This window comes from Populus alba, chromosome 18 (genome assembly GCF_005239225.2).
Source record: "Populus alba chromosome 18, ASM523922v2, whole genome shotgun sequence".
Classification (NCBI taxonomy): Eukaryota; Viridiplantae; Streptophyta; class Magnoliopsida; order Malpighiales; family Salicaceae; genus Populus; species Populus alba.
Window position 1 is genome coordinate 12,554,190 of NC_133301.1, and position 14,643 is coordinate 12,568,832.

Below are 14,643 nucleotides of genomic sequence, written 5' to 3' on the forward strand. Positions count from 1 at the left end.
TAAAGAAGAATTAATTGTCGTATGGGATTAAGTAGTAATTAATAAAGTTGTTAAACTGATTATTAATGGTGAGATTAGTAGGGTCCAGATGGTTGACCAACCCTCTAAATTACACAAATTATAATTATAGAAGGAGTAGTTAATATATGCTCACCAAATTATATCACCTTTCCATATCCACTAAACTAACGACAGATTAATTAATAATTAATTAATTGCAGCTGATATGTATATTTTCATAAGATTCATCTGGTATGATCTGCTGGTTAATCAGTGTAATTTGTTCACCAATCTGTCTCTTCTTTCGTTACAGATGTTCCAGAGAAAATCCAACCTTGCACATGTTCTAGATCAACCTTATGTGATCTTGAATTTGTGAAGGACTGCCATGTGTGTGTGTGTGTGTGTATGTATATGTATATGTATATGTATATGTTTGATTGACTAAGGATCTCGAGTTGGCAGACTTTTCTCATAGTATATCTCTTTAAATTTATTATAAATGTGCTAAACCATGATACATTATGCATGCATTGCTACCCAATTATCCAAAATTGATGTGAAAAAAAATAAAAAAAAAAATTGATAAAAGAAGTCGATGCTCGATCGAACAGTTGAATCCCACATGCACTAATGGGGTTTTCTGCAATACTCACAAGGCATCAAAAGTCAGAGTCAGACCTAATTATATCGATCTACTAGGTTGGTTGCTTGCATTGTAAATAAACTCTTCATATGAGATGAGATCTGCCCATGATTTCCGAGATGTGTTCCTCACTCTTCACTGGTTTTTATATATTATTACGATGTGCGCGCACATGCCTTAGGTTATGTGAATGCAGGTGTGTAAATTTACTTCTGATCTACGGAAGAAGAACATTAAATTAAAAAAAAAAAAAAACTGAAACCCTAGCTCCAGACCGTTATTACTGTTTGATGGAATAATATAATGATTCTCATTCTTTTTTATATTTTTTCTTTTACTAAATTGATTTTTTTTTTAATTTCACCCCTCAATTAAATATAAAATTTATTTATTTTTATTTTAATTATAATCATTATTCTTTTAATTTTATTTTTTAAATTTTTTGTGTAATTAATTTTTTTTTTCTAGTTTCATCATTTAATATTTAATTGATTGGAATTGAATTTTATAGATTTTTCAGATTTGATATTTTAGGTCTAATAAATCAGATCATAGGTTTGAAAAATTTACAAATTTTTTTTTTAAATTGAGTTTTGTAATTCTCTTTAATTTTTTACTAGATTATTCCAATCACATGATATAGACTGTAAATTTAGCAGAATATTTTAGATTGACTCATCCCAAAACAACGTTATTATAAGTTTATAAAGACCGATTTTTTATATTTTTTTTACTCCATTTCACATTATTTTTTATCAAGACTGATTTGCAGCCATTGCACTACCTGGAAGCTTCCCTACTTTAAATCTGAAGAATGTGAGAATATTCTGGCGCCCACAAACAGTTAGGAAGAATAATATTCATTTTGCTCAGTATATGGCACGTGCGTTCGCACAATGTCGAATATCAGAACGTGAACAAACTAAGACAAGAAAATACAAACAAATTCATGCCATTACGTTCCAAAGCTATCCACCTCTGATCATTTGCCCTCCCCATTAACGCCATGCATGTTCCTCTTATGATTTTGACTTGCAAATTCCACTTTATAGTTTCAATTTCACTCCCCATTTCCATGTATTTCCTTCCATATTTGTAATGGAAAATACATATAAATCTTAATTTCCTGCTGAATTGTTTTTAAAATATTTCAATCACTCAAAAAGTATTGAAAACGAAAATAGTAATCAAATTAAATTAAAAAAAGAGAGGATATTTTTATCAAATAGAATAAAAAGAGTTTCTTTTCTAGGTTACAATATAATTTTTTTCATTGACACTTTAATTTTAGTAATTTTGAATGGTTGAGATCTATTTTTGATGAAAAACAAGAATTTTATTAATCAACTCATTTAGCCAAAAAAAAGAAAAGAAAGAAACATGGCTAAATAAGAGAAGAAATGTAATAAGAAATAAGCAAGAAAAATTACAAATTAAACATGAATATTAGCTAAACTTAATTGACTTTCTTGTTAACTCAATAAAGCGCACAAATCAAGCAAAATATAAATACATGAAAGATGACTATAACTATGCAATCAAATCAACTCGTTTATAAATTCCCTACCTGGTCAAATGATCCATGACATGTTTACTTTCTCTATAGATACATGTAGAATTCAAACGAGAAAGCATAAGATAGACATTGGAGATATAATTGAAAATACCTCAGCAATGGTTCGTCGTTTCTCCTCTGGAAAGTGTAAACAGGGCAAGCTTAATTGGTTTTACCAAATTTGGAATCTTGCTGGACTTCTTCTGGATCACAATTGCTAAGACATCAACACCAGTAGACTTTTTCAGTCACTTCCTTTCAGCAATGGATGAGTTTGAGAATTTTGGAAGTCATGTTCAAATCTTGATGCAACCATCCAAACAAGCCAGTTCATTTGGAGAAACCATTAATGGAGCTTATGGAGAGAAGCTCTTGGGATCAGGCTCAACCCATGTGCAAAGCAATGCAAGTAAATATAGTGCCTCCATAACCATTAGCTATACCTAGTTGAGCTCGTCTTTTTTTCTCACGTTTCATGTAATTGGTAACACAACTTACTCATGATTCCACCATTTGTTACAGATTAGCAGATATTTATCCAACCCTCGGTATCAGTATGTGATGAATAAATTGAAAGTAATCCTGTTTCCATTGCTACACAATGTAATGCGCGCGCAATTGCTGAAATATCAGCTTTCATATATTCAATTTCCATCTCCATCACTCTTCGCTTTGATTTTTCACATTCCAGGGACATTGAACGAGAACAACTGAGACGATGGGTGTTGAGCTCTCTTACAAGCCTCCAGTTTATGATATTAATGCACCGGATTTATACATTCCATTGATGGCGTTTGGTACCTACCTAGTCCTGGCTGGCTTCATTCTGGGCATCGACGGGAGGTAAGTTTTAAGCTTCATGAATACAGTTATAGTTGAGTTTTTTCCCCTTTCTGGGTTCGCTGAAACATCTCAATATAAATTCAAGAACCCCACCATCTTTAGCATAGAAATGCGATTCGAAATACTTTGCTTCAAAACTGTTCCCTTTTTATCCATAAACGAAACCTGACAAACATAGCCTTCCTTCTACTCTCCGTATGTATGTAGGTTTAGCCCTGAAGCGTTAGGTGTGCAATTAACAAATGGAATCCTTTGCTGGTTATTCCAAGTTCTCCTGCTTGAAGCTACATTAATACACACATCAGGAGATGGAGACCTGCGATTACTTGATGTTGTTGCTTATGGTGGATGCACTTTTGCTGCAGTATCGATCGGTCGTCCTGCTAGCGAGTTTTGCGTCCACATATTTATTTTATGCAGTCACATTGTGGGAATGCTTTTATATGGGAATGTTCTTCATCAAGATCATGAAAATAATTTTGATTACTGAAGTGAGAAGTTCCCAGAAGCATCCAAGCAAGCGCCCCTATCTCTTGCTGTTAATAGCTGTGTTGCCCAACTCCCACTGTTGTCTTGGCTCGGAAATGTTTGCTGCTTGTTGTTTGAAATAATCATATGTTGATTTTTAAATTGTATTTATTTAGAAATGTATTGAAATAATAATTTTTTATTTTTAAAATTTTAATTTTAATATTAAAACATCAAACAACTTAAAAAATCAGAAAAAAAAATTAATTGTTTTAAAAAAAAAACACCTGAAAAAAGGATTAACTTTAATCTAATCCTGCTCAAAAAAATTGTGAAAAATAACGTCTTGTCTGTCTGGGCCGTTGGACAACCAAGCCCAGATTTTTGTAACATGGAGGGCTCTATCAAATAAAGAATTGATTTTGTGGAGGAGGTTCAAGCCCATTCTGTAAAAGGCCAGGTTCTGAGCTAAAGAATAAAGATACGGTGATGGCAAACTTTCATTAAAAAAATAATGTCGTGTATGATGTTTTAATAAAAAGGTATATTAAAATAATTTTTTAATATGAATATATTGAGATTATTAAAAAAAATAAAAAATATTAAAATTTTAAGCATACAACTTTAGTAGAATATCTGACGTCTCTGTGATTTGGAATTGGAATCCAGGTGTGATTGCAATAAGGCTAATCCCATCTTGTGTCTATCCAAACACAACTTTCCAACGCATTTTTAGAATCATTCCATAAAAAGCAATAAGCACCAAATAAATAAAAGCATTCCATAAAAAAGTAAAAAACAAATAAAGCCATTATACAATTTCTGTATTTCTTTTTTTTTCTTAAATATTTCATTAAAGCTAAATTTTATGAATTTTTTTTATTCAAGGTATTTTAGATAAAATTTGATTATTGTTAATAAAAATAAAGATGAAATGAAGAAAGAAAGTACATATCTCTCTCTGCTTTCTATTTTAAAAAGTACGCAAATGAACTTAAGAATATTTATTTTATATTTTTATCAATGTTTTTTTATTTCAATATATTTTAATCTCTTCTATATCTATTTTTTTTTTCTAAAACTTTAATCAAATGTAAACTTTGTGATTTGAACCCGTAACTTAATGAAATTCAAACTAAGTTTTTTAAATAACTTAAAATAAAATGATGTTCAATAATACTCTTAAACATTAAAACTCAAACAGATTTTAAATTGATTTTAAAAAACTAGCATAGAAGATTTTATAAATACTGATCTCAATCGAATCACTCTTTTTCAGTTTTACCTCTCCAGAACATTTCATGGTTTCCATGGAATAATATAATATTCTATTAATTATTTTTTGGATCTAATTTGAAAAAGAAAAGGATAGATATAAAATAAGGTGAATATAAAATCTATAACTTATAAAAATAAAAATAAAAATTTCATATAATTTTTCTCTTCTAGTTATATTTAGTTTATTTTTTTTAAAAAAATAGACATTAACTAATATAAAAATATGATAATGATTATTTTTTAAAATATTTTTTATATATGAATATTTTCTACACATAAATATATTAAAATAATATTTTTATTTATTTTTTAAAATTTAATTTTAATATTAGTGTATAAAAATAAAAATAAAATATTAAAAAATTATTTTTAAAAAAAAAATAAATAAATTTCAATATAAAACATAGTGAAACTTATAATTCGAAACTCCACGAAGTACTCCTTCCACACCCAACCAGACCGTCAAACGCGTAACAGCGTACAGAAACGCCATAAAAAAGTCAAAATAAGCGGTTAATTTACGTTTTAACCCCGTAATTATTTTCCGAACTCAAGGAAAGGTAAGGAAAAGGTCAGTCCGTGGTGGTGGCGTGTCCAAATTTTCTCCGCCGTCCAACTAACTTAGTCAAACCCCACCCCCCAATTCAATTAATTACCCCCCCCCCCCAAAAAAAAAACCCTGTCATATAAATAACCGAATGTTCACAAATCCTCACATTGATTTTTATTTTTCATTTCTTGTCTTGTACGACTCCTTTCCCTTTGCTTTTAGTAAATTCTCTTCCCCTTTCGAATCATTTTCTAGAACAGGAAATTAGGTAAGTTATTTCTTTCGAATTTAATCGTTTATTTATCCATCCACAGATCTCTAACTACAATTTCTTGTGCCGCCGATCCGTTCTCTGTCCCTACGTTTTTAGTTTTTTCTTTTACGATTTGCACCATTTTTTATGGTTAATTGGACTCAATTTGGTTTGGTTGCTGCAGGTTTGGTAAAAAGATTGGAAGATGTTAGAGCAGTTGTTAATATTTACTAGAGGAGGATTGATTTTATGGACATGTAAAGAGCTAGGAAATGCGTTAAAAGGATCGCCGATCGATACTTTGATTCGATCTTGTCTGTTGGAGGAACGATCAGGTGCGGCGTCGTATAATTACGATGCGCCTGGTGCTGCCTCCTACACGCTTAAATGGACTTTCCATAACGAGCTTGGTCTCGTTTTTGTCGCTGTGTATCAGCGAATTCTCCATTTGTTGTATGTGGATGAGTTGTTGGAGATGGTGAAGCGTGAGTTTTCGGAGATTTATGATCCGAAGCGTGTGGAGTATTTTGATTTTGATGAGACTTTTAGGCAGCTTAGGAAGGAGGCGGAGGCGAGGGCGGAGGAGTTGAGGAAAGTGAAGCCGATGGGGAATGATGGGAGGAAGCAGCAGGTGGTGAAAAAGGGTAGTGGTGGGTTTGATGGAGGGAATAAAAAAAAATAAGAGTGATGCTAAGGAGGCTGATGGTGATGATGGGAAAGGTAGGAAGTTGGAGAATGGACACTCCAATGGGAACCATAGTGTTGTTGGTGAAGGAAATAGAGGGATGGGTCTCGCTAATGGTAAAGAAAATGCGAGATCCAATAATGGGGCTTTTGATGTCAGCAAACTTCAGAAGCTGAAAAGTAAAGGTGTGAAAAAACCTACTGATACTAGTGTTGTTGTTAGAAAGGGTTCGAAAGCGGACCCGAAGACAAAGGTAACAAAGAAGAATAGAGTTTGGGATGATTCACCTAAAGATGCGAAATTGGATTTTACGGATCCTGTGGAGGAGAATGGGAATGAGAATATACAAGTTGTGGCAGCCGATCAAGGTGAAAGCATGATGGACAAAGAAGAGATAATTAGCAGTGACAGCGAGGAGGATGAAGAAGATGAGGAAGTTGGTAAGGACAGCAAGCCTGATGCTAAGAAGAAGGGATGGTTTTCATCTATGTTCCAGAGGTAAAACATTGCCATCTAAATCCTTGTTATTCATTGCTTTGATTACCACCAATCCGTTAAGTTGTTTTTCATTAAGGTACTGGATATAGAGTATCTCTTCAAGTTCTATGTTTTTAACAAAAAAAAAAATTGCAGCCTCTTGTGACTTTTACTAGTGTTTTTGGGGTTTGTCATTGTGGCATCTGAGTTAAAGACTCCATAATAACTATTACCATGGATTTTTGGAATGTACAATTAGTTTTTGGGTAATTAGATAGTTATTACCTTTGCTTTATCAATTGAGCGTCATTACGTCTCTTAGTGTTCTCTGGCAAATCCATTATGTAGAAAAGCTCAAGCTTATTCTATGCTTTAATGAACAGGGTATATGATTCACAGTATATATCTAACTGTTCTATTTATAATTTAACATCTTATGAGAAGTTTCTTCCTTGAGATTGATGTGTATGTGAGACTGGGGTGATGGCTTGCCCAGTTGGCATTTTTTCTCTTCACCATGAATGCATGCTTCCACAGTTTTTTCTGTTGTCTCTCCTGCGTTATGAGATGTGCAACAAACTTTATGCATGAATCTTTAGACAGAATGTGGGAGGCTAGCATTGGTTATGCAGGGTTTGACTTTGTCAAACTGTCTGTTGGTATGTATAATGGGCATGATATTCCTTTTTCAAGGGTTCTCCTACTGAACTCAATCAAAGTTGAATCTCATAATTTGGACTAGGCTTTTCTTCCTCATATGACTCTTACATGAATTTATTATGCTTTCCTTGGCTCAGTATTGCTGGTAAGGCAAACTTGGAGAAGGCAGACCTGGAGCCAGCTTTGAAAGCTCTCAAGGATAGGCTCATGACCAAGAATGTGGTATGTTCCTGTATCTGCTAGATATTCAGTCAATCATACTTCCCTGTCCTATTTAACATTCTTATGGAGTTACTGTCCCGTGGCAATCTCAGGCTGAGGAGATAGCTGAGAAGCTTTGTGAATCAGTTGCGGCTAGTCTTGAAGGTAAAAAGCTGGCGTCTTTCACAAGGATATCTTCCACAGTGCAGGTTTGTTATATCAAAAGTGTCTTCATTTTTCATCTTTCCCTTTTGATTTAGGAATAAGCTTAATCTCACTTTCATACTGATTTTATGGCTGCAGGCTGCTATGGAAGAAGCACTTGGCCGTATTTTAACTCCTAGACGCTCTATTGACATATTGAGGGATGTACATGCTGCAAGGGAACAGAGGAAACCATATGTTGTTGTTTTTGTTGGCGTCAATGGGGTTGGAAAGTCCACAAATCTGGCTAAGGTGAAGCTAAGCTCGTATCATTGTGATTATTATTATTGAATTATCATCAAGTCACTAAGCTCGTATCATTGTGATTATTATTATTGAATTATCATCAAGTCACTAAGTTCGTATCATTGTGATTATTATTATTGAATTATCATCAAGTCACGCATCCTTACTGGGTAGGCTGTTTTTACATGTCATGATGCAGGTTGCATACTGGCTTCTGCAACATAAGGTCAGTGTTATGATGGCTGCTTGTGATACGTTTAGGTCAGGAGCTGTTGAGCAGCTGAGGACTCATGCACGCAGACTTCAGGTACAGAATTGATATCACATATTAATGTTGTTGAAGTTATCTGGCCTCTTGATCCAGTGCTTGTTTGTTTCTGTGATTCATGCCTGTAAAGGAAGCTTGACGTGATAGTCTTTTTTTTTTCCTGGTTAGATCCCTATATTTGAAAAGGGCTATGAGAAAGATCCAGCGGTTGTTGCAAAGGAAGCAATTCAGGAGGCTACACGCAATGGTTCTGATGTTGTTCTCGTTGATACCGCTGGCCGAATGCAGGTGCTTTATGATTTAATGCTTTATCATGGAGATTGACATGTACTATCTGGTGTAGTAAAATTTTGTTATTGTTTGATTGACTCTGTTCAATTTTCCTACAGAAATTGTGTGAAAACTTTTTCTGTAAGAACACCTTTATAGTATCAAAATGCTAGTCAATACAAAATGAGTTGGATAGAATCAGGGGGGTCTATGTTTTGCTTTTACCTCGCTTTTCTATTTGCTTTTTTTTTTTTGTAATTCAATTTTCATGTATTTCAGGACAATGAACCATTAATGAGAGCTCTCTCAAAGCTAATTTACCTCAACAATCCTGATCTGGTCTTGTTTGTTGGAGAGGCCTTGGTAGGAAATGATGCTGTTGATCAGCTATCAAAGTTCAATCAGGTTTAGTTCTTATATCCTCTCATCCGTTGTGTTATTTTGTTTTGTTGCATCCACATTCAGTTTATAAAGCAACATCCCTTGCTCTTTTTCTTTGCAGAAATTAGCGGACCTATCAACTTCACCCAATCCTAGATTAATTGATGGGATTTTGCTCACCAAGTTTGACACAATCGATGATAAGGTAGAGTTACAGAAGGCGGTTATTTCTTTTTTTTCCTTTTGAGTTATTTGTTATATTTACCAACTAAATGTTGCCTGCAATTTTCTTTGATGAGTGTAGGTCGGAGCTGCACTGTCGATGGTTTACATCTCTGGCTCACCGGTCATGTTTGTAGGCTGTGGTCAATCTTACACCGATCTCAAGAAGTTGAATGTGAAAGCTATCATCAAGACTCTCCTTAAATGAGTGTGTTCCTCCTCCTATGAATGTTTGTTGAGCAAATGCTGTTCTCTTTGTTTGTCTGCTCTGAATCCTACTGCGAACGAATAACTCGCTGCCAAACTAGTATATTTGTCAAACTCAGTGTTGGAGGTGAATCAGTCTCTTGAGGCTGTATGCTATGATATTAATTATTGTTTTATTGTTCCTTCGCTTCCTGTTGTGTTCAAGCTTCTCTCTCAGACACACTCGCACTCGAACTCGCAGTTTGTTTCCGTTCTCACGTCAACGTATGGATCCAGGCAATTGTCGATGTTGGATTTGAGCGTGACAATTCGTTCTTTCTCGCCGGTGCCTGCGCAACGTTAGTGGCTGGATCAAAATATATTTTTTAACGTAAGAAATTAATTAGGCACTTTTGGCGTGCACTATCAGTGTGTTTTTTAAAAGTAAGAAAAATTTACGACTCGGTTATAGCAATTAAATTTAATAAGTTCACTTCATCTGATCATATAATAAACAGATAATTATGATAAATCACAACAGGACACTCGTTTCCTAAACAATATTCCATTATCATTCCAAAAATTAGTAATTTCGTTTCATCTGGTCATATAATAAACATATAATTATGATAAATCACAACAGGACACTCGTTTCATAAACAATATTCCATTATCATTCCAAAAATTAGTAATTTCGTTTCATCTGGTCATATAATAAACATATAATTATGATAAATCACACTGACTAGGACACCTGTTTCATAGACAATATCCTATTATCATTCCAAAAATAAGCTTAAAAAAAATTATCACCCTGATATTTTTAATGCTAAGTGTACTCAAAACATAAATTTAATAATACAACACACGTATGTTGTCACGGGAAACACTTAGCTTAACTTGGATTGGCTTAAAAGAAAATAAATTTTAAGATAATGCACTCTTTTTAATGTCTCTCTTAGCTTAACTTAAAATAAAAGAAATTTCAAAATGATATTCTCTTTCTAATATCAAGATTCAAGATAATGATATGTTGATAAAAGATATATTGAATTGATACAAGTTAACTCGTTAAATATGTGATCCGAGTGATGGAATTAATTGAGTTTAATAATTTTGTTTTTCTTAAATTATATGATAATAAAATTCAATCATCAGAATTAATAAACCTACTAAAACAAAAAAATAATAATTATGATGAGTTGCACAAAAAGAACATTGATTAAAAATGAAGTAAAAAATAAATGAAACCACATAAAATAACATATAAAAATCATTCTTAGTTAATCTAAAAATCTAAAAATAATTATACATGCAATATTATAAATTATTTAATTCTTAAGAAAGTTAATATCATTCAACTAGAAAAAAAAAAAAAAAAACAAGTCAGCTATACAAGCCTATTAGCTTTACATAGCTGAGCCTCAATTTTTGTCTTTAAAATTCATCATTTGTCTAATATTTTTTTTTAAAAAATAAATAGATAACCCATCATTTAGGTGTCTAAGATTTAACCACTATAAAGGTGGCTAAAAGTTCAAGCTTTGTTTTTTTCTAACCTTAAAATTTAATTTCTAATCTATTTTGATCTAGAAACACTAAAAAACACTCATAACCTTAAAAAACTAATTACTCAACTCAAACGACCCTCAAATTAGTTAAAAAACACATAAAAAAAAAAAAAAACAAACAAGAAAAAATCTTTCAACCCTAATCTATTTTTTCAAGTAATAATAAAAGTTTAAAAACATTTTAGTGACACTTCTCTTATCAAAAGAAACACTAACATCAAATGTGGTCAGTTTAGTAAATTACATGAGAATAATCAACCTTTTTCTATTTTCGTCATTGTTTTTCTATGAGCCTCTCTCTTTTCTCATACTCACAAACTATACCATAAATAAATAAAGTTATGTATTAAATCATATAATTTCAAAACTCAAGGTATCAAGGTATAAACTTTTTAAAAAAATTAAGCTTAATAGGCGTTAACACCCTTCTGTTTTTTTTTTTTTTTTTTTTAAAAAGAAATGCTTCTATCTTATCAAGGTTTTAGTTTTGGTCCCATCATTATTAATTCTTCACAATTAATAAATTCTTGTAAAATCAAGAACTAATTTATGTCCGGACTTTTTTAGAATATAATAACTTGATGAGAGATAATCGGTGTAAAACAAATTACCAAATTAAATCACCAAATACCACAATATTAAAGGATAAAAAAAAATTAATGGCCTGACTAAATAAAATAATCCAAGGACCAATTTTTTTTATAACCATTTTATTTGATTTTAAAAAAGAAAAACCAGCAACAAATGTAGATTGGCTAGATTTTTTTAAATTTAATTTGATTTTTAGTTTTTCACCCGTTAAAAGACATTCTGGATTTTAAATGGGGTTACTAAAGTTGTTTAGATTTTAGAGGATGCCGGGAGTGCGGGTTTGACCTTCTAAACCTAAGTACTTCAGGGTTTTTTATGGGATGGTCGTGCAGGCTTCGCAGTCTAGGCACATGAGCACTTGGGTCTTTTTTCCTCTCTTTTTTCTATGTATTAAAATGAAATACTTTTAAATAAATTGTTTTAAAAATCATTTAATTATATCATGTTTTTTTTTAAAATAAACCTAGATATTTTTATGTTATGTGTTTTTTTTAATAATTATATATGAAACTAATATGCACATTATTTTCTTAAAAAAAAAACTACACACGAATACTCAATGATAATATAATATATATTTTTTATTATAAATTTTTTTATTATTTCTTTGCATTAATTATTTTTTATATAGCCATATAAAAATAATTAAAAAATTATTATTTATTTATTTATTTAATATTGGTTAATGGATATGATAGATTTTTATATAAAAAACCATGCTTCTGATGAAAAAAAAATATTCTTCATAAAAAAATGAATAAGTAAAAAGAAGTTTCGGCTAAAAAATACATGTTTTCTGCTAAATTTAAATCATTTGAACTTTTATTTTAATTGTTTTAAGTTTTTACCTTGTTGATAAAAAGTAAATTTATAAAATAAAATAATAAGAGACATATGAACAGTGAACTAGCTAAAAGATCTGGGGTGGCTTTCACGGTTGATATGAACAGTGATCTAGCTACCCAGATATTTTAGTTTTTCCTCCTTGTTAATTCCCAGACCAGGCGGCCCTGCCTGGTTTTAACCTTTAACAGTGTTGGCGGAGGGGCAGATCATGTAATTCTACGCTCCTTTCCAGCCCTTTTGTGTCAGTGTGGTAAAGAATGTAATTTTGTTCTCTTTGGGCCTACAGTGTAGATTTTGGACTGTTCCACTAACAGGACCAGAGGAGTGCCCCTCATGGGAATATTCGCTCGCAGCCTCCAAAGATCAAATGGGTGGTTTTAGATATTGTGGTTGCCAAGTCACTGATTGCAGATTAAACTAGGTACCATATGCACTGAAATCCGAAATAGTAAACACAGCTAGATTTTTATTATTATTATTATTAACAACATAGAGGAATCTTTTTTTTATTGTCAATTTTACCACCTAGCAACCTGATCTTTTATATATATATATATATATATATATATATATATATATATATATATATATATATATATATATATATATATAAAGGTTGATCAGAAGGATAGTTTCATGAGTTTTTTCAAAATATTTTCTATTTAGTTATTTCAATTTTATAAATTTAAGTTTTGTATTATTATTATTTGTATCTTGTAATGTTGAGTTTGTTAGAAATTAGATCTCATAATTTTTTTAGATGTACTTTTTATTAAGTTAACTCGGTTTCATGATTTAGATTTTTGTTTTGACATGTTAACCCGAGTTAAGTTAATTATTTTTTTTGTTCTTTTTTTATTTTATTATTCAAGATTGGGTTGCTTAATAATTGAATTTCATTTATTTTTTTTATTTTTTCTTTATGGATTATCTTAGTCTCATGATCTGGATCATGAATTTTATAGATTAATTCAAATTGACTCATATTTTTTTTTTCTTTTTAATTGAATTTTTTTTCAATGTTGCCTTTTAAAATTGAATTAATTAAGAATTTAGCTTTATAATTTATTTTTATTAGATTTTTATGGAATTATCACAGTTATATGAATTTGATCACAGATTTAACAAATTAACCTGAATTAACTCGAGTTAATCCATAATATTATCACCTTAATACTTTTTAATACACACACATCATCTATTGTCTCAATATTTTAAAAAAATATATCTTTCAATATACATTAAATTTTTAGTTCTTTTATTAAAAAAATATTATCAACGCTATAATAACTTTTTATATTATTTTTTTTATCTAGTGGAGCACTTGTGAATTATCTAGTTATCTCTAACTAAACAAGTGATTCAGTTACCTAACAAAAATATATACCCAAACCAACTCTATATCCCCGTGCCTTCAAAACAGAACCTACCCTATCAATTTGTTAAATTTATTATTTTTTAAATTTATTTTTTTATGAGATTAACCCAATCTTATAACTCAAAATCATGAATTTAAAAAATTAACTTGGATTATTTTTTATTTTTTTTAATTGATTTTTTTTTAAAAAAATTTCATCATTCAAACTTTAGAATTTATTTTAATTTTATTTTTTATATAATTATTATAATCTCATAATAGACTACGTACATATTAGACTGAGGTGACTATATTCACTCGGTTTCTTAGGTTAGCCTCGTTTGTCTCTTCTTTTTGTGTCTCATGTTTGCTGCATAAAATGCACACAGTTGTATGCAAATGCGTGACTCTTTTTTTTTTTTTTTTATCTTATTGCTAGGGAATTGATGAAGCAAAATATAGGAAACAATACTCGATACTTGCAGATGGATGTGACGAAGAAATAAAATAATTTAGAGCGATGCTAGCCATTTCTCTAGATATATATATATAGAATGTTTCCGATGAGTTCAGGCTCAAGAAGCAAAAAATTATGAGTTCCACATCAAAGTTTTCATTAATAAATAAATAATTTTTTTTTTTATTTTTTTCCAAAAAAACCAAATTATTTTATACTTTCTAAGATATATTTTTATTAATTATGAAATTATGAATTTATTAGTAGTTTTGCAAGAAACTATGCATTAATTTGTTTTTTATGATAACTAGGGGCTAGTTTTGTATCATTGCCATTCATTGTTTTTTTTTTTTTTATAAAAAAAATTGTTATAAAAAAGTTTACTAGCTTTCATCAATATCCTTTCTTGAAGTCCCCACTTGTTATTT

At 30.8% G+C, this 14,643-nt stretch overlaps 1 protein-coding gene and 1 pseudogene across 1 annotated transcript; both read left to right on the forward strand.

Moving 5' to 3' along the window:
• Window positions 1-2,465: 2,465 nt before the first annotated feature.
• Window positions 2,466-3,666, forward strand: LOC118034230 (uncharacterized; annotated as a pseudogene).
• A 1,792-nt stretch (window positions 3,667-5,458) lies between these two features.
• On the forward strand, window positions 5,459-9,597 carry LOC118034371 (uncharacterized). Its single transcript, XM_035039642.2, is given in 11 exon segments — window positions 5,459-5,608; window positions 5,778-6,268; window positions 6,270-6,776; window positions 7,553-7,637; window positions 7,730-7,825; window positions 7,920-8,072; window positions 8,266-8,373; window positions 8,503-8,622; window positions 8,884-9,009; window positions 9,107-9,190; window positions 9,290-9,597. Coding segments are annotated over 10 exon segments (1,875 nt in total). The 5' UTR covers window positions 5,459-5,608; window positions 5,778-5,798; the 3' UTR covers window positions 9,416-9,597.
• The last annotated feature ends 5,046 nt before the right edge of the window (window positions 9,598-14,643 follow it).